The sequence below is a fragment of the Thunnus maccoyii genome, chromosome 6, assembly GCF_910596095.1.
Source record: "Thunnus maccoyii chromosome 6, fThuMac1.1, whole genome shotgun sequence".
Lineage (NCBI taxonomy): Eukaryota > Metazoa > Chordata > Actinopteri > Scombriformes > Scombridae > Thunnus > Thunnus maccoyii.
Window position 1 is genome coordinate 17946653 of NC_056538.1, and position 20998 is coordinate 17967650.

Sequence of the window (20998 nt, forward strand, 5' to 3'; positions counted from 1 at the left end):
TCTTTTGCCACCAAAAAGCTTCAGGTATTAGCAACCTCGACCAAGAAACCACCTGTCGTCATTACTCCATCACGCTTGTCAAGCTCTCCGCCAAAATCCTCTAACGAAACAGCCCAAAGTTAAATGCGGTGCTCCATGATCCTTTACTCCTGCAACTGCTTTACTACCTTCTTTTACTGAATGTCAGAGGTTTACTAAGGCCATTAATGATGCACTGTATAAATTTTTACACCCAAGTAATTTTAAGAAACAGACCTTATTTTTCACCCTTGCCAACCAGATACTGTACAATATATGCAACTACTAATTTAAAATTTGAACTTTTAAAGGTCAAGTCTCTTAATAAAAGCCCATGTAATGGTCAGTTCACCCCAATCACCCAAAAAGTTATTTCCCACTTAACCAAATGGTATTTAGCCATTAAGATTACTTTATTTATTTCAATTTTCCTGACAGCCAGAGGCGGCGTTTTAGCACCAGATATCCTCATCTAGCTTAGGTTGATATATTAAACTAAAAAAAGTCACCTGTGACCTTGGATTGATGTAGGTCAAATGTCACAAAGATTAAATAGTTTGTTACCATAGTTAATTACTATTATATAAAAATTACCCCGTTATTTGTGTTTTTTTAAACAATACTTTCACGGTTAAATTGCTTGAGCTTTACTCTGAAATGCTAAACAATAGGATGCTCAACAACATGACAAGTTGTGTATTTATCAAAACCATCATGCAGTTATTTAGTGATGACCAACCGCTAAATCTATACTCAGTAACTGCAGTTACTTCTAGTGATTCTATCAAAAAAGTTGTATCTTGTATTAAAAAAAAGTCCTGGCTCCAACTGAAGTAAACTTACATGCTGCAGCTCCAGCGTCCGAATCTAAAGAAAGGCGGCTGAAAGCGGCTGTGGAGGATGAGCTTGATGATGATGAAGATGAGGAAGAAGACCCTCCCAGTTCTGAAAGGGTCCGTCGCGCGGGGGGCATTGGCAGTCGGGGTTTCGGGAAGTCGTAGCCATTTTCCTCTTCTTCCCTGTCCTCTGCTGGGTGGTCTCTGGGACCGTTGGTCATTGACAGAGGGGGCAACTCTGAATAGTCTGGGAAGGATGGAAGACAGTATATTAGCACGTACAGCAGTTTCTGAGGAAAGACATTCAGCATATTCCTGCTTTCATTCATATAAACAGATAATTATATCCCAAAACAGCTTCAGATGACTCACAACTGTAACCAAAAATATAATTTACATTCATGCCAACACTGCTTAGGTGTTTTTACAGAAGGTGGAGATCTTGTTTTGGAGTAAAACTAATATTCAGAAGATTAAGACTGACTGGTTAGAGCGAGGGTTGTTCCCCAGGCAGCTAATTTTAATGATAAAATAACACAGATAAATAAATCTTTTTAGGGAGGTAAATAGTAAGCTCTGCTTCGAGGTGCAGTAGTGTAGAGGTTTAAAACTGTCCCACCTGAACTCAGCACGTACAAAGATTGGTGAATCAAAATACCTGAATCTCTGGCTTGATGTGACCTGGTCTGTTGTTGTATGTTGTACATGGCTTCATACATTTGAGGTCCATCCTCTAGTTCAGCCAGTGCCATCCTACAACAGGAAACAAGAATGATAAAGTGGCAGTAACAGAAACAGCCGTAAGAGTCTTTTCATCTCTGTGTGCTGCAGTATGTGGATTCATTGAGTGGTGTGAATACCTTGAGGTGAGTGTGGAGGCTTGGGCCTGTGTCTGGAGTGCTGATAGAGACTGAGGCTGTGAGGGCCTCAGGATTGGTGGGGACTCTCCTACAGGTGGCGCTGTGATGGGCGGCAGGACAGGGCGAGAGGAGGGGACCATGTACTCTGACTCCTCCTCACTGTCACGTGCCTCCTCTCCTGTCACTGACCTCAAAGCTGAAGATGGTCTGAGAACAAACAGCCCAAGAATATTCATAGTTTGTTTTCAGTATGTTTTGAGAGGAAACAAGCTTCCTAAAATGTATAAGATGGTCTTTGTGTGTGTTTTTACCACATTGTGATCAGCAATTGAGCAAAAATTATGCCAATCTTTAAGTGCCAGTACAAAGTACCTGCTTGCCAGTGAATAGATGGCGTTGGCTGAGGCTGAGGGCTTGACTTTGGGGTTGTCATAATCTTGACTAGCTACTGCAGCAAAATTCTGGAAAAGGAAGCAGAAGCTGAAATCTCAGAAACTTAAAAAGGTGATGAATGTTTTTGCAGTCAAAATCTAGAAACAAATCACATTAACATGTACACAGTAATGTAATTGTAATGCTATTAAGGCAACAAGGACAATAATGAATACACCTTAATTTAATTTCCTTACTGGGAGTGTGATCAAACTGTGGCTGTGTGTGAGTGAGTGCTGTAAAAACCAACACTTGCTCTAAACCACATATCATATACAGTATGCTGGATTATTAAAGGATGGTGCCACATGTGTCTTTTCCTTTGTCTTACTTTGACAGTTACTACTAACTTCAATGCTGTGTGCTTGAAACTGTAGCCAATGAAAGCATATGAAATCAAATGATAGTTTGGTGTGTGTGGTGTTTTGTGGTTCCTCTGACCAGCTGATGGTCCAGACTGAGGGAGCTGTTGTTCTTGTGCGAGTCCAAGCGTGTGTCCAGAGCCGAGGGCAGCGCCAAGGGGAGGGAGTGTCGGTTGGAGAGTTCCCTGACACCTGCCCGAATGTCCCCACCCAGACTGGACACTTGAGTGGATGAGGAAGATGAAGAGGAGGATGAGGAAGATGAGGTGGGGGCCTTGGGAACAGGCCGGGAGTTCCAGTCAGCCATTGGCCGGTTTGGGGGTGCTGGAGGCAGTTTATCTCGAGGGGGCTCCCCGGGAGTGCAGGGTAAGGGCCGCCTTTGCAGCCGTCCATCGGGACCCGTCCCGGCTGTGTGGGGACGGTCTGGAGGAGGAGGAGGGGGGAGATCCCTCAACGCTGGGGGGAGGGGGAGAGGCTTGTCTTTGTGATGAGATGCTGCCTAGAGGGGAGAAACAGAGATGGAGGGAGCTCATTTAGACTACAAACAATATTGATGTTAAATCAGAGAAAACACTGAGCTCTTTTTTTCTGTGTTGGAAATAATCAATTTAGCAACAAGACCAATGTTTCTGCATTTGTCATCATAATCAACATTATACATACGTTAGAGAATAACACCTAAGAAATATGTTGTTTCTTAGCTGCAGCTTCCTATTTACAGTTTCCATTTATCTACATTTAAGGAGAAATGTGGTAATATGATTGTGAGAGTGAGTGGAAATGCACTCAAAATATAGTTAAGAATAAAATACACTGTAATTTTAACACCTTACTTGTATAAAAGGTGACAGTAGGAGTAAGCATAATCTGATAATGGAGCTGGGATACAGGAAAATATCTCTCTCTTATAAGAATAGTTAGATATTTTGGGAAATATAATTATTTAAAGAGCTTGGTGAGAAGACTGATGCCACTCTCATATCTGTACACTAAATATGAAGCTACAGTCAGTTAGCTTAGCTCTGTAGAAAGACTGGAACAGGGGGAAACAACCAACTTGGCTCTGTCAAAGGGTACAAAATCTGTCTACCAGCACCTTTAACGTTCACTAATTAACTCTCTCTCTATATATATATCATATCTTGTTTATTTAATCTGCGCAGAAACTGAAGTGTAAAAGCAGCAATTCACTGCGGGGGATAATGTGCTGGACTATTTCTCATCTTATCTTCTTAACATATTTCAGTATATTTGATTAGTATGCCTAATGGTAGGGTAAAGAGCAACCAAATTCTGGGACAACACTAAATTAGCTTTAATGTTAAAACAAACATAAGAAGCACGTGACACATCCATCCAGACATAAACTGTTTTGTGACTATGAACCACTGAAAACCTCCATTACCTTTTTATCTTTATGGAGTATTATCAGTAACTGAATGCTTTAGCTTATGTAAATAAGAGAAATGGTCTGAGACGGAGCAGTATTAAAAAAAATCCCTCAGTTACCTTAGTGCTGACTCCGGGGCTGGAGGCACCAGGGGGGTTGGAAGGTCTGTGTGGTAGCAGGTCTAGTCTGGGCGGCACAGGAGGAAGAGAGGACTGAGGAGCCATGGACATGGGTGATGGGGGACGCTCCACCTGGATCACACAGACACACACACACACAACAGCAGAATGTTACATTTGATCAAAAACAAATAAACAACATTTTAACACAAACTTTTCACGATACACATGATTCAGAATTGCTGCTGTCAATTTAACTCCTGTGAAACTACCTAACCACTTTGTTTTTCAATGTAGGACGTACAGTAGTACTTGAATAACAAGGAATACACAGCAGTACAGTTCTCATCTTATTTCACCTTGAATGGTTAAGTCTGAAGTTGTCTCTACCTAGAGCTGGATGACCATATCATGAAATAATAATATTTCTCATAGTATGTGCTGTTACTGTTACAGTAAAGGCTTGTTTTTTTTCTAGATAAATGTATAAATAGAACAAATGCAGTTAAAGTAGACTCACATAACAGTTCTTGGTGTTGTTACAATTTAATTAGCTGATTAGAGGAACTTGCTCTGTGGAGAAAATTGGCCAAATTGTCCAATTTTGGACAGTTTAAGGTCCCAGTATTTCCACATGTTGACAATATCTTTGTGGTACAACTGCCACACTGCACAGTTAAAACCATTACTTTACTTTTAATACTTTACAATGTATGACATTTCAGTATGAGCCAAGAACTGTGCCTTTAACTTCTACATCACAGCTCATACTAGAGCTGTATTTTACTTAGCTTTTCCAAAAAAAAAAAAAAAGACATCCAAGACTCATTTTGTTTCAACATGAAACAAACACAAATCAACACAAAATATTTATGAAGTACAGCAAAGTACATTTAACGAAATAGTGAAAGATGAGAAAGAGGCCAGGTCAGCACTCAAAGCCAAAGAAATTCTAGGGACCACATCAAAGTGTGTGTGATCTCAGGTATTCACCTACTCTATACGCAGACTAATGCACAGAGTCTCTCAGAGGTGCATAAAAGATGGAGGATAGGAGAATTCCCCACATATCAAATACTGAGAGGCACAAAAAAATGCTGCTACCTTGGCACCATGGAAGATGGAGATGAAAGACTTTAGATATGAGCAGTGAGCTTGAAGCTCACTATAAGTGAAAAGGGCAGGCAGGGAGCGTTTCATCTGTAGAAAGATGGGTCTCTCAGAAAAACAGAGAAGAGAAGAGAAGAGAAGAGGACAGTGGGAACCCATGAGGAGCACCCAGGGCGTCAAACCAAACTCAGCATTTTATCAATGGAAAATACAGCCCACCCAGTGTCATGACTGGAAACTTTCAGCTAAAAAGAAACTTTTCAACTAAAGTAACTTTTGTCTCAATTAAGTCAAGGTCTTTCCACAATTTTACCTTTGTACAGGCAAGTTTGCTCATCATGAGGTGGGGGTCTTCAAGTCTGTCGTCATCATCATCGTCATAGCTGGGTGATGGAGCACCCTCAGCCCCGAACATGCCCCTGCAGGAACCCCCACTGTTGTCCTTGGGGTCAAAGGGATCCACGACGATGGGTTCTGTACCCTTAATCTCACAGCGACAGAACGGACATCCCGTTCCCTGACCCTCGGACTCCTGCAGATGTAATAGAGCGCAGAGATAAAAAGGAGGTTATGTGCTTTTATATGTCATCTTATGTCTCCAGAGAAGAACAGTTCAACAGTCATTTCCTCTCGACAGGTATGAGTTTTGACACTTAACTTCAAGCAAACCAACCCACACAAACCCGTTCCATCCACCCACTCTCATACCTGCCAAGCAGTGAGACAGGAGGTACACATGAGATGACCACAGGGCTCAATCTTCACATCCTTGTCATTCTCAGCGCAGATCTTACACAGCTGGAAAGTGGAGCCCATCTCACAGTACAGCTCGTATTGCTCCTGAGGGGAGGAAATGAGACGACAATGAGCTTTCAGTGCCTGAACATGGTAATATCATACGGTACACTAACACCTGAGATCATTCTGAAAGAGGCTATGACGCTCTGAAACTAAGGTTCATGTTAAAATGCGGAGGCGTATTTTTCATTTTAATCTTGTGCTAAAACAGATTGAGCGTGTTCATAAGCAACTTCACAAGTGTAAAAAAAAAAAAAGGTTTGTGAGCATGACAAAATAAAGAGATTGGTTAAAATACATGGGTGAATACAACGGTGAAAATAGAAAGGTGTCACAATTTCCTGTGAACTGTCTTTGTCATTTAAGGTGTTATGTCCTTTGTTGTGATAACAGAAAGCAATAGTGAAGGACAGAGGGGGTTTCCAATGATGCTTTACAGTTGAGGAAGAACACTTTGCCTGTGAAAACGACCATTTATCGTTAACTTTTTTTTTTTTTACACTTCGCTTGAAGCCATGTCTATTAAAACCAAAATATCCTGTTAAAAACTTAAGTATTTACCCATTACAAAGTCCTACTAGTGCAGTTTATTCTGCACTGTGGACATTTTTTAAACATAATGCAAAAATAATTTCATCCAGTTTATTAGTATTTTGCTTATCAGACAGATACATCAGGCAGAAAACATCAAGTGTTATTTGTTTAAATATTTTGGTTAGTTGGCTACTTAACCTTGCCAAACTCAATTTCTGTGTGTTTTTATCACATCTTCTACTTCTACTTCCTTTTGGTCATGCATTATAGCATCACTTTTTTCCCCAACAGAGATCTCTACTGGGCTGCATGTCGACTGAAAAAAATCATTTGACCTTTAGAATAAAATACCAAGGGGTTGCAAGAATGTACAAGATATTAAAGACTGAGGATGCAGTTTGAGAAGTAGACTGCTCTGACCTGTGTGACTTTGATGTGGTCTTGAGGTGAAGGCTCACATAGTCCTGTCAGGTCAGGGTTCTGCGTCCGGCCGTCAGGGAATAAATAGCTGTGGATGCAGAGGTGCATAAATTTAGATGCTACACACACAGAGGCGTATTACACCCCTCCTCTCAGAGTATCCTTGAGTGTTTGGACAGGCATTTTCATCTAAAAGTTATCATCATCATTATTAGTTGGTATGATTATACTGCATGTATACCTAACAGGCAGCAGTAATGAAAACATCTGTTCAACCCAATCATTCAATCTGGCAGCGTGTTTTAATATCACAGAGCTGATGCATGTACAGCACGTGATTATTTTACAAATGGGTCAGATGCTATAATTACCATGTGATAAATGCTTTGTAGATGCAGGCGATATACCGTGTAGGCTTTCCCAGTTTAAATCGGCATTTAATTACAAGTTGGGACAAGCCAGCCATAGCTTTCATTAAAACAAAGGAATCAAAATTGGCATAAGATGATGAGTTTTACGCCAGCTAGCTAAACCACTGACTGAGCTGCATTAGAAACCAACAGTTCTATTCTGGTTATGATAACAGTGGAATGATGGGAGCAAGCAATATGATATGGCTGGACTGGTTTAGAGCTGAAAGGCAGATTCAATCATGGGATGCAAAACAGAACGGCATAGTTTACATAGAGATGCATGCTCTGTGGGACTTGGAAAGAAAAGTAAAGGAGAAGTAACAGGCAAAAGAGAAGCCCTGCAAATGACAGGAAGCTTGACTTACAGATCATCTATTAAAATTGCATAAAATGAAGACCAAGAACCAGCCACAGAGACACAGAACAGCAGATCAGAGGGCCAGAATAAACCTCCCAGTGACATGAAAATGACAGATAAAAGGGTGCCAAACAAAATGCTACTGGACTTACAATCCTTCCCTGAAGCCATCTATGAGGGCTTGGAAGAGGGGTTTATTGTGGGGAATGGTCTGGAGTATGTTTCCATCCGCTGTCACGTAGCCGATGGCCCACTGGCCCAGCCGTGTGCAACTCAGTCGGAAGATGTAACTGAGGAGAGATACATGAAAAAAAAGACACGGTGAATTTGTGTCAAAGGGTCACACTGTGTTATAATGAAAAGAAGTGATCAAATAGTCGGTGCCTACAAATTGTGCACAATAAGAAATGCATTCTTTTTGTAATTTTGCAAGCATCCTCTCATTCATTCAAATAAGTCCAAATACCACTATGTATGCAGAATTATGCATGAAAATATCTTTTTGACATTCATGAGCTTAAAATAATAAAAAAATATGAATAACACTGCGTAGCACTGGTCTTTGAAACCAGTCATTGTCAAGTCAAATTTTTTTTAAAGACATAACAGATACAAAAATGTTTACTTAAAATGCGATACAAAACATAATGCATATCTAATATACGTATAAGATACAACAACTACACAGAAATACAGAAAACATATGATCTGAATGGGAATATAATAAAGCAAAAAAAAAAAAAAGTATTAGACAAGCTGTACATTACAACTCATCATTGCTAGTATACATAAAAGCTGTAGGATAAATAACCAACGTCAAGCAAATGTAAGGTGTGGTGCCTAACGGACAAGTTGTGCTGCAGCCTGGGTGAGCGTGGTTTCATCACTAGTTGGAGGGCAAGAGTGGACTGACCACCTGACCGGAGTCAGGTTAACTGGCCTGGAAGAGCTTAAAGTACAGCTGCTCATGGACACGAGACAGACAGAGTGAGAGCCAGCTCAAGAAAGACACGCGGCTACTCTCCAGTAGTTCGCCTTTTAAGGCCCGCTTGTTTCTATGTACAAGTTGAGGAGTTGATACATTTGTATTAGGAAATGACTAGTTATGAATCAGCTGCGGGGGCGTCACCTACGCAGAGGCCTGTCTTTGTTAGTACTTTAACTGCAGAATTCAGGGCAAGCTGGGGACGACTGATATCTGATGTAGGTAGGCCAGATAGATATTAATCCATCCTACAAGATACAAGCATGTGCTAGGATTCCCTCATTAGTCATTGACAGTACATTATTGAGTTTTGCGACACTGAACAAGTGAAAAAAAGAAATCTTGGCAGAAGACTGCTATACCAATAACACCAGCCGTAATATGACAATAAACTGTAATTTATAGCGTTGAAATGCTGCACTCACATTGACCAACAACTGCTAGGATGTCAACGTCGCCCTATGCAGGCCAGGCTGAAGAAGTGACATCAGCTTTCAGTGTACAATCAGGCCATTGATGCTAGGTACCAGTGCCAAGCTGCCCTGGGTCCTTCACACACAAGCCCACACACACACACCATAGCATAACTGGTACGTAAAACTGGAAGCAATTTTAACTTGTGCACTGCCTCTCATTGTATTGATGCAAAGCAAAACCATGATAATTTGCATTTCTTTGTGTGTGTTTGTGTGCAGAATAAAAGCACCAGTCACTGAGGTACCAACAATGGTTTTATTTGACTATGCACATCTCACACACACAGACACACGTCATCACCGGAGCAGAGACAGAAATAGGTCCTGAGAGCTACAGTATACCTGTTGCCCATGGAAACACCTGAGCATTGTTCTTGTTAAATTGATAAAGTAAAGTGATGCTAAAATTGACCAAATGTGCTAATAGAAGTTGACTATGGACAAAAAAACCCCCAAAAAACATTCATAGTAGGTCAACTGGAGGTTACTGAGAGGTCACAGTCACTTCTGAGAAATGTGCAGTTATTCCCACATTGCTGCATTCACACCAAGACGCAAGTGTCACCAAATAAGACCATATCTTGTGTTTAGACAGAAGGTTGATTTAGATTGCCTTATAACATGTTTGAGTGTTCCTGTCTCTTTATGTCTCACCTGCCAGGCTTGTGAATGAACTTCTGTAGCCGTGCTTTGACCTCATCGTAGGTGAGGAAGGCCATGTACCCCGGGTGAGTAACTGCCAAGCTGTTCCAGTTCCGCAGCAGGGACGACCAAGGCTACACACACACATACACACACACACACACACACACACACAAGAGAAAGAGAGAGTGACTCATATGATGTGTGAGTGAATGGACATTGCAATAACAGCATGAGCAGAGTAATGGAGAAATATACTTCATTGCGGATGACGCTAAAACAACTGTTTACTGAACATCAGTGTGATTTACAATGTCCATTTCAGCCTGGGTCAAGCAATGTAAAAAGGTATTTTAAGCAGAATTTGCAACAAGTAAAACAGCATGCAACTCATTTGGCACCATCTGGAGCCGCAGAACGAGGAAGGTTAAACGGACACTAGCAAACAGCTTCCCATATAGGAGGCCGGCAAAAGTTAACTTCACAGGTGTTTATGTTGCTTTCTTTAAAGACTACTTGACCCAAAATCAAGTGAAGCCACCCAAACAATAAAAAGGTAAAAATGTGAGGACTTCAGCGAACTTATACTACTCTACAGCTCACTGAGTGTGGTAGTGAGTAGGTGGTTCCGCAATTGCTCTCAGCAGTCTGCCTGGTGTGTGAAAGGAAGTAGAATTAACACATGCAACACTTAACATGAGCTGCAAAAGTCGTGGCCATGGTTGACGCTGTACAACGTTTTGTATGTACAAACACATTTATCAAGCTAAATAACAAGAAAGGGACTGTCCAGTCCTCCAGCAGTTTCTCCGTATTTGCCCAAAATAAAATCTGATGGTGGTTATTTATACTTTTTGCACAAAGGAAGTGGCAAGTTGAAATGGTCTTGAAAGTGCTAGATATGGTATATCTTATCTCTGTTGTAATGAACTGTGATGATAAACTGCCTGGGTTGATAGTTGTGTTTTGAGTGTAGTTTACTAACTTATGGTAATGTCATATCTATTAACTGTACATTTATTGCCAGTTATTGCCATTTGGAGATTTTACACTTGATCATCTCTGTTTACACTTAACTGAACAAAGCAAGTAAACTTTCCACTAAATATTAGTTTATAATCACCACCACATCATTTAGCTTAAACATAGTGCATAAAATGAGATATTTGAAAGACTCTTCATAGTAATAAAAAAATGTAAAAAACACCCAACATATCACTAGAGTCTGCTGCATATCAAGGACAGAGCTCAAAATGGCCACAGGCTCACTTCCTCTTCAAGTTTGAAGACATTTAGGGGAGGCTTTTTCTGTATGAGGGAGTGTCATAGGAAATGTCTGCATTCTGTTTAGGCTTCATTAAGTCTGTCACTGCACTGCACACAAATAGCCACGGCTAATGTCACTGAGGGCATAAACAACACACACTATCGCATACAAGAGGTTTTAGATTATGTAAATTAGTTTAGCTTATATGTGAGATGGTATAAAAAAGGGAGAGGTTTTCATTTGGTACTGTGTTAATGACAGAACTGATAGTAAATGCTCACACTACTTAGTACAGATAAGCTCGGAAGATGATGCCTGATAAACTTGCCCTCTGTCCTCCCCGTTCTCTACTCTCTCTTTCTTTTTATCTGCCCTTTTTTTCTCTTGCAATGTCATTCTATGCTGATAAAATGAGTTGAGCTACAGAAATTCTGTGTAGCACCTGCGCCACATAAATATACACCAAAATAGTCCAAAAACTAATAGGCTGTCTGCTGACTTTTCTATATCACTGCAAAATATAGATGGTTGGCTGCATTTAGTTCCTAAGCTCACCACAACTCCCAGCTCATGAGCAGGGTGCTCATAGTGTGGTCTATCAATTACAAAGTTGAGTCAGGGTTTGGCAAAGTAAACCAACTCATAAACTGACGAAAGAACGCTCTACAGCCCCAATGTGCATGCTCAGTTCAGAAAGACTCCTTTCTAAGGAATTATTCCACAAATGTTCAGCCTCGCCTTTTTATTACTAATCAAGTAGTAAGAAAGTACAGCCTTAGGGGAGAACATGTAATGGTGTGCGCCCCTTGAGAAGGAGCTCAGTATAGCTATCTAGCTAGAAAAAAGAAAACAAGTCTGGGCCATATGATGACAGACATCCAATTAAGAGGATAAAATCATTGCCACACATTTCTATCTGTCAAGAGGGAAGAGTTTCAACTTCAGTCCCATCTGACGGCGTGAATAAGTCAGCAGGCGTCTTGCTAACAAGTTGATACAGTTAGCCAAAAAAAGATATGGCAGATTAGTTTAAATTCATTATGTGCTGCTCAAATGAAATCTGTTTCCTACACTAAGACTCCTATGAACTGCTCTCAATCTGTCTTCTCTATTGCTGTCTTCCTTTGCACATCTCTCCTCTCATTAACTCACACTTAAGTGATAACAGAAGGAGAAAGGTACAGAGTGTATGTGTGCGTTCACTACCTGGAATAGCCTGGTGAATATGTCAAACTCAAAGACAGAGATGTAGTCGTTGCAGGTGAGGTCAATGGTGGACTTGAGGGCCATGGCCTCCAGTCCGGAGCTGATGGGATGAAACTCGTGGAGAGACTGACGGAACACCTTCCAAGGCACGATAGTCCTGTAATAAACACAACAAAAACAGATGATGACATCCTCATGAAAAAAATGAAATAGGAATCAAACACCAAAACATCATAAATAATAAGTATTGAATGAAGACTACCTGCATGATTGCTTGCTGCATACTCTATATACAGTAAAGATGCAGTGACAGTCTTGATTATAACTTTGAGTGCATCATGAGCAACTAATTCACCTGCATATAACACACCACAAAAACCTCTAAATACAGATACAACCTGCATTTCCAGTAATGATGCAAAATGATTCAAAAAAGGAAATGCTATTCTGTGAAGACACTTTCAGTACGACCAAATAAAACTTGACTTCTAATCTGATGTGTTCTTTCAAATAACACTTCCCAGATATGCACACAGATCACATTTCATGTGCACTTGGGCAAAAATGTACAAAATACAGAACTGTGCTTTCCCAATATCGTAGGCCACTTCCTGCTGGGGATGTAAGATGTATTAAACAAACAGTTATGTGATAAATGGGGGAACTAATGAATTATCACACAGTATTTGGAAAACCCAGCTGTGAAAATGTGCTTGTATTTCTACATGGCGGGTTTATTTTGGTATGACTACACTTAGGGACTGATTCAACAGATCTTTTCATTCAATTACCTATTGTTTGTCCCAGAGAAGACATATTTATTGTCTGTGACTACTGTGAGTGAAGGAAGAGCAAGGAGACAATTGTTCTCAGTTGTCTCTTGTATATTCTCTCACTGCAGTAACTGCTAATGAATTAAATGAGTGGAATTGAATTTTATTTTGTTGGTGAAGTCTTGTAAGGGACCCCGTGGGGTTTAAGGGTGCCAGTTTGGAACCAGTGGAGTAAAATAATATTCAATGTGTGAAAATATAATAAATAATTAGACTCACTTGTCTCCAAAGGAGCGCCTCCAGAACTCTGCAGCATCCGCCTTAGTGATGCGGAAGTTGTCACCCTGAAACAGACCATTGGGGAAGATGGCCTTCAGCTCAGCCAGCATGTGGCTGAAGATCAACGACAGCTTGGTGAGGTTACGCCTGTGGAAATCAAGAGTTGAAGAGTTGTTAGCCTGTATAACAGCTTCTCAAATGAAACAGAATCCTAGACAAAGTAATATTAGTTTGGTATTGCAGGGCAAAACTGATAATTTATTGTAATTGCATGTACTGATTTCAAACAAATAATACAGTTCAATTCAATTTAATTTTATTTATATAGTGCCAAATCATAACAAAAGTTATCTCAGGACACTTCACAAGACTGTACTCTTTAACAGGATATCCTTTATGAATCACTGATGGGGTGCATTGATCCTGATCAGATTGTAGGTCGTTTTCCTGCCAAGCATTAGTTATTAATTACATACCACAAATAACGGTTAGCTTTTGCAAAAGACGACGAAAAAAAAAGTATTTATCAAACATGCATAGGCAGAAACATATTGTCACCGTCCTGTGAAAACCACATACCACCAAAATGTCAACTTTCCATGAGCTCAGAAAAACAGTCCTGTTTTCTGTTTGTTGCTTTGTACTAATTCATTTTTTAAAATTTTTTCAGCCAAAGAAGTGGGCCGATTTTCTCCTCAACCCATAAAGGAACACTTAATCCTTTAGTTTATTTGAAAAATTCAATATTACTAAATTTGGAGACTCACAGTTTTCACTGGACAACAACATAGAGCTGTTTGAAGAGGATTGTTGATTATTTCTTTATGAATAATGAATAATGATCCAAGTTGTCATTTACTGTCATAAGCTTGCTGATGCAGGTTAAGTGACACCACAATGAGTCATTGCTGCACTGGTTAGTTCACATATTGATAAAGAAAAAAACAATTTTTTTTAAAGTACTTTTTTGATCAAGAACGTAGTGAAATAGTAAAAATATGTAAATTTTGCAGGTTTTAAATATTTGATTCAAATGTGCATCAAACATGCAGTTTCTTCAGTCAACCATAAAGAGTATACTGGTAAAGATTTTTTCTTTTTTGTTTGGTAACCCATCTGTGGCAATGCAAAAAAGACAGTGATGCGATTTGGCTGACTAAATTATGCAAATATCAACTTTCTAAAAATTCTGGTATGCAAACTGCATTAGATTCTTTTTATGTATTTGGATTTGTTACTTTCACTTTTGCTTTTAAAACCATATAAAAATGGAGCAGAGGTGACAGTGAGATCCCAAGACCTCCGAAATAGAAATAAACCAACATTTTACCCAATAATGTGTCAATAACGAGTGTTAATAAAGATAATTGAAGCTTAATGTGCAGCAGCAGAACATCACCAAATGGAAATGTTAGAAGTTAAAGTGGAACCTCAACATCTCTCATTTTGTGCATGCTCACTGACTACCTCTTCTCTCATTTGTTTGTTAGCTTGTTTCTTCATTTCCTACTACAGGGAAATGACACCACCGCCATCGAGCTGTCAGGGTTGATGACACTGTGTGACATGGCTTTATACTGCTAAGCTATTTGCAGCTTGGGGAAGACGTTCAAGCTTTGTCTGCGTGTACAACAACAACCTGCCAAAAGTTTATTCTGTATGTGTTGAGCTAATCATGACAATTTAAGGCAAGTGTCCGACTGTCAACTAGCCTGTAGTCCAAACCAAAACGTAGCTGTTTGCAGTCACATGCCACATCAGGAAATGGAAGACTGAACTGTGATCACCTTAAATTGAAGCGTCCTTGTCATATATATCTATTGTTGGGCAAAAAGTGGTGGGGGAGGGAATAGGGGGGCGTATATGTCATTGGCCTTCTTGAGTTTTCTAAATGTGTGAAGGCATAGAGCTTAGCCTTGATGTAGAGAATGGAGTTTCATACACGTACAACTTCCCAGACAAAAAAAACACGTGACAAGCTTAACAGTAGCATTAAATTTGTTTTTCCACAAGGCAAACTCAGTGACTCTTCAGTTTAGTTCTGACACATGAGGAGATAACGCTTAGCCTCACCTCTTAAAAGCAACATGATATTCAAATGTAGACTGTTCACTTTCATAAGAATAACAGGCTAGTTTCTAAAATATACCGCAAAACGAAAGACATTTTATTCAAGGTTGGGTTTCTACTTGGTGTTTTCTCCCTCTGAGAATTGTCCTTAGCTGCTTCCACTATACAGAAGTAGTCACTGGTCCAGGGAGACAACACACCAGTGTTCACAGACACACACACACACTAACACAGAATGATTTAAATGAAGATGCTGGGCGACTTGGTATATAACTTCAATTTTATTTGCAAAAGGCTGGTCGATGGGCAAAGACGAAGACAGCACTGAAGTGTAGGAGAGCAAAAAAAAAAGAAGACAGAAAAAGGAAGATAGGAAGGCAAAAGTGAGAGGAGAAGGGACAAAGAAAGGAGACCGGGAGATGAGAGAAGGAAATCGCACAATGTCACCATACCACTGCACCCCATGACAGCATTAGAAGTGTTATGCTGAGAAAGCCATGATTTACGAGGCAGCACAGAGGGAGATTGTGCTTGGCTGTCGGGCAGGGTGAATTGACATGCACGAGAGAGACAGCAATGAAAGCGTGGCTACACTGCAGCTGCCCCACACTACACTACGTACCCTATGAGAGGAGAGAGGGGGGTAGCGGAAAGAGTGAATGGGGAAGGAGGACAGTGACTGAAGATGGAGGAATAAGATTAGTGTACGTTGAGACCCTGCCAAAAGACACCAGTGCTTGTTAGTATGATAGTCTACCTCAGAGGGAGCAGGCAAGAATCTGTAGGAGAAAATGCAACGCTTGCAAACTGTGATAAAGCCTTATATTTGTACGCTCTTAGCAGTAAATGATCCCCAAACAGTGAACAATCTTGTAGCTAGATGTCTAATCTTTTGAACTGCTCTGCCCACTTAAAATCTACAGCGAAGACTTGAAGCCAGATGTAGTGACTGCATGTCCTTGAAGTCAGGGCTACCCCCCATCAGTGTGGAAAATGAGACCTTCAACTACTCCAGGCATTTCCCTGAAGAGATCATGCAGCTGTAGTCGTGAACGCCTTCCCTTTCCAGTGTCATCTCAGGAAACTGAGGCGTTTGTGACACTGTTATTCTGCGTTTTCTTCTGCAGCTATCATCTCAGCGGGAGGTCCTCCTCTTTCTTCTGCTTTGTGGCCCTACTGGCCTAGAGAGAGTCTCATCAATTCTCCTGTCATCCTCTCTCTACACTGTGCTTTTATCTAAGTTACAACAGCCCCCCTCCTGCTCTGCTTTCATCTACAACGTAATCATATGAAGACAGTTATCTTCTCTCTCAAGTTTATGCGTAGAGTTAATCTCCTCCTCACTCCCAGCTTTCATTTCCACATCTAGGTTGCTGTACCGTCTCATGAATCCACTTATCCACTCCCCTCATCTCCGAACTTGAAACATTCATGGAGGCTACTTGAGACTTCAAGCTTATAAATTCCTCTCTTCAAACCCACCATTTAATTTCATTTCTAATTCACCAGCAAATGCTAATGATATGTTTGAAGATTCTCACTTGGGGCCACAATTTTGATGGGCACACTGTGCTCTGTAATGTTGTGATCTCACAAGGATAAAGATGGGCTGGATTTCACATGAATTCAACAGACCAAAAGGCAATCGATTCAGGGCTGTCTTAAGTTTTTTATGGCTAATGTTTAGTATGCTGTAGCTCTGTGAACTGGAGCTACAAGCTACCAATCTCACCCATTTAAGCCAATCCCAATGTGATCTAAAAAGTGTTTTGTTCACAAATGAAAAATGTGCACTTATTCCCAGTTTTATGACTGCATTAATGTACCGACACAAGTGCAAAGAGGGGATGTAGTGCATATGAGCAGCAGGGCCATCCTGATTAAAAAAGCAATAATGCAAATTGTTTAGCTGCTATGTAGCTAGCTATGCAATGTCAACAACATGAAAAGAAAGCCTTTCTGTCTACCCAGTGCTTCCAGCTATATTTTTAGCCTGTTCTTTAGGAATGGCAATGTCTGTCTGTGGGTCCACCACTTTGGTTCAGACTAAAATAACTCAACAACATCTGGATGGATTATCAGTATATATATTTAAGTTCCCTACATAATGAATTTTAATGACTTTGGTGATCCTTTGATTTTTCTTCTAGTGTCAACAACGGGTCAAAGCTTTCAATTTTTCAATGATATATCTCAACATCTACTTGATGGATTGGCACAAAATATTATACAGACATTGATGGTTCCCAGACTATGAATGCTGTCCTGTTGTTACTGAAATATCTGATGAACTATTGGATGGATTGATATGAAATTTGGTGGTCCCCAGAGGATCAATTATTATAACTCTGATCCCCTGACCTTTCATCTTGCACCATCTGGTCAAAATACTTTGGTTTATGACTAAATACCTGCAAAACTAATGACATTCCCATCAGCCTCAGCTGTGCTTTGTGTTTAGTGCTAATTAGCAAACATTAGAATGCTATCACACTAAATTAAGATTGTGAATATGCTAAACATTGAAATGCTAGCATTGTCATTGTGAGCATGCTGATGTGTGCCAGTACACCCTCAGAGAGCCGCTAGTGTGGTTGTTTACTGGCTTCATCTGGCATATTGAAAATGATAAAACACAAAACTCCATAGACATGCAGAGTTGGATGATAATACTTTGTGATTTGGTCTCTACAAGTGGCCTTTGCATATTACACAATGCCATTTGATTCAGTGTGTATATCAAAATTATTCAAATGCTTTAAAGCCTGGAATAATGAGAGGCATTTCTTAACTAGTCATTTGGATCCCTTTGATAAAACTATGGAGTATGCTGTTAGAGCCGTTGACAGGGGTCATAATAGTCAAAATAGTCTGACATTGGCAGGTCTGGGCTATCACACATGCTGTTACGGCAAACACTCTCTCATTCACTGTCATTGATTCTCTCTGTCTCACTCAGAAACAGAGCGAATAAGGGAAAGAAAATTAAAGTTGTGAACCCAAACACTGCTGTGACTGGCATCAAGCTCACAGGGTGGCACAGCTGTCTCTGGCATAAGAAAATGCACAGTGTGTCCCTGTTTCCTTTCGTCTTTATTACAGAAAGATAGAAAGATAGGCAGGCTGAATATTACTATGAAAATCTTAGTAAGATACAGGTTTAAATCTAATCGCATACATAGCTGAACAAGCTGATATCTGTTTAAGCATCTCTCTCTGTCCCTCTACATCCTACAATACCAGCTCTGTAGTTGGTGTGTGCATTGGGAAGCAGCCAGTGCTCCAATAGCCTACCCCTACAACTGTTGCTGCTATTTAAGCTGCTGTGCCAACATGGACAATGCAGAGTCAGGGGGCTACAGCTGAACAGAGAATGGTTTGCTGACCTACACTGGATGGTGATATGTCTACAGTGTTTTCATTTTTCCGTCTCTCACTGTCACTCTTAACCACAACCACAGCAACAAGCCAAACCTTTTTCTGAACACTAGGTTTTTGTCCACCATCCCCCTCATGCTATAGATTGACCTCTGACCCTGCAGCTGGCTGCTCCCTTCCTGTTTCCTGCTGGCTGTGATAAAGTAGCGCAGCTAGCCAGCCAGCACCGCACTGCGCTAATACACCGCAGCACAGCCAGCAAGGGTCAACCTTACAGAATGAGAGTCTGTCTGGATTGGCAGAGTCACAAGTAGCTGTAATATCATCATGCAGCTGTATTATCTTTGTTGCTCAAGGCTAAAAGGGAAACGTAGATCAAACACATAGTGAGCCTTGAAACAAAACTACCAAAAGTTGTTTGCAAAAGTTTATAAGATGAACCAAGCTAGAACAGGGATGTGCTTTGAGACCAGTAAATAGAGCAAGCAAACCCCTGTTCATTAACCTTTTGGTCACAAGGGTCCTTTGGATTACGTTTTTATAAGGAATTGGAGAATTGACGCAATAATTGCAATTTTGATGCAATAACACATTTTTCACACATCTGCTTTATGTCCTTAGAGGAAACATGGACAGCCGCCACCCGTTCAGTCACATTTACACCCTGCCACACCTTGAGACTACAACTATGATGTCTTCAAAAATACATGGACAGTTTAAAATATTGCAGGGAATGTTTTAAGACGAAACATCCACAGTAAACTGACTGGATCAAGAAGCGTGTGACAGGGCGTTTCCTACACTTAACATCAGACTTCCAACACTTCCAGCAGGGTAAACGCCACCTTTTATTGTACTGCTCTGGTCATACTCAAAGTGCTCATGTCTGGCCCGCCATCACAGACTATGATCACAGCTGCTCATGGCTGTAGCACAGTTATCCCAAACATATGGAAATATGGTTATATGATGGATGCATCATCATCATCAGATAAACTATTATTTAATTTCAAAGCAAATTAATTCCACTCATACTTCCACTCAGTTTTAAGAAGTCTTTCAGTGTGGAGGATTGTTTAAAAAAAACTGCAGGGTCAAGACAAAAAAAAGGATACTGCAACACCCCTTCTTGGCTATGCTCAAACCCGCCCTTCTTGGAACCAAAAGTCATGCTTTTTCAATGTCTGTTGGATCCGATTTAGGTTCATTCTTGATATTCTGTTAACAGGGAAGCAAGTGAGTATGTTGCTGCTCCATGCATCTGTTTATATGATGACACATGAAAATGGAAATGGAGGGTCCACTTCTTCAGACCGAGGATAGTTTGTTTTTGGACACAGAGTTTAAGAATGTGTTAAACGCTGCTTATACAAAAATATATACAGAAATTAAAACTAAGTCTGGTTGTACTGAGAAACACAGTGGAGAGTGTGTTTGTAATTCTGGGTCTCCATTTTGCTCTAGTCATCACTTTACAAATTTAACTCTCCGGAACTGGCTTCACTCCAGATCTCCATCAGGAAACAGCCATGACAGCACACAACACACACAACACACACACACACACACACACACACACACACACACACACACACACACACACACACACACACACACACACACACACACACACACACACACACACACTACACTTAAGCAGTGATCCAAACACACTTAACCGCTTCCTAACACAAACTCCTAAATAAAATAAAACTAAATTAAAAAAAATTGAAAAAACAACTGCACAGTGCACACCTCTGCAATATTCAGACCAATTTCGGTATTTTAATTTCATCTCTCTTTCAAAGCGCTTATCACTGTTGTCAATTACACAGGCTTAAGGAGGAGAAAATAAAGATGTAAAAAAAAAACCCCACAGAAAACAGTGCTGTTTTGGCTTAATCCTCTCAATACAGTTGAATAGCCATATCTTAGTGCATATCGGAGCTGATTTATCTCTGTGTGGATAAACAGCAAGTGCTTGTTATATCCTGCGGGGCAGAGAAGCTGGTGGATTGCGTCATGCTAATCACTATAATCTAATAGTGTGAGGACTACATGAGTTGGCTGCTTACTGATACTGCAGCGACATAAATAACCACGATGCTCTGCTATTTGTGTGTGTGCATGATGTGTATGCATATATCTGCACATAGAGCCCAAGGTTCCAAGTGTAGGCAAATGTAATTGAAGCTGAAACACCCGCAGCCTCTGAAGTGTGAACTGTTTCATTCCCAGCACTGATAGCCATTTAGCTGCTAAGCTAACCATA

At 40.4% G+C, this 20998-nt stretch overlaps 1 protein-coding gene across 1 annotated transcript in view; it reads right to left on the minus strand.

The window, feature by feature from the left end:
• The window catches only part of cbl (Cbl proto-oncogene, E3 ubiquitin protein ligase), a 38951-nt gene that overhangs the window by 3714 nt on the left and 14239 nt on the right, over nucleotides 1-20998 (minus strand). The window contains exons 3-15 of the mRNA XM_042413745.1: nucleotides 13279-13425; nucleotides 12227-12383; nucleotides 9766-9887; nucleotides 7803-7940; nucleotides 6880-6967; nucleotides 5836-5967; nucleotides 5441-5659; nucleotides 4018-4149; nucleotides 2588-3007; nucleotides 2087-2175; nucleotides 1715-1921; nucleotides 1513-1607; nucleotides 862-1101 (exon numbers count right to left, since the gene is read on the minus strand). Of these exons, the coding sequence (XP_042269679.1) occupies nucleotides 862-1101; nucleotides 1513-1607; nucleotides 1715-1921; nucleotides 2087-2175; nucleotides 2588-3007; nucleotides 4018-4149; nucleotides 5441-5659; nucleotides 5836-5967; nucleotides 6880-6967; nucleotides 7803-7940; nucleotides 9766-9887; nucleotides 12227-12383; nucleotides 13279-13425 (2186 nt within the window). The remainder of the gene's footprint in view (nucleotides 1-861; nucleotides 1102-1512; nucleotides 1608-1714; nucleotides 1922-2086; nucleotides 2176-2587; nucleotides 3008-4017; nucleotides 4150-5440; nucleotides 5660-5835; nucleotides 5968-6879; nucleotides 6968-7802; nucleotides 7941-9765; nucleotides 9888-12226; nucleotides 12384-13278; nucleotides 13426-20998) is intronic.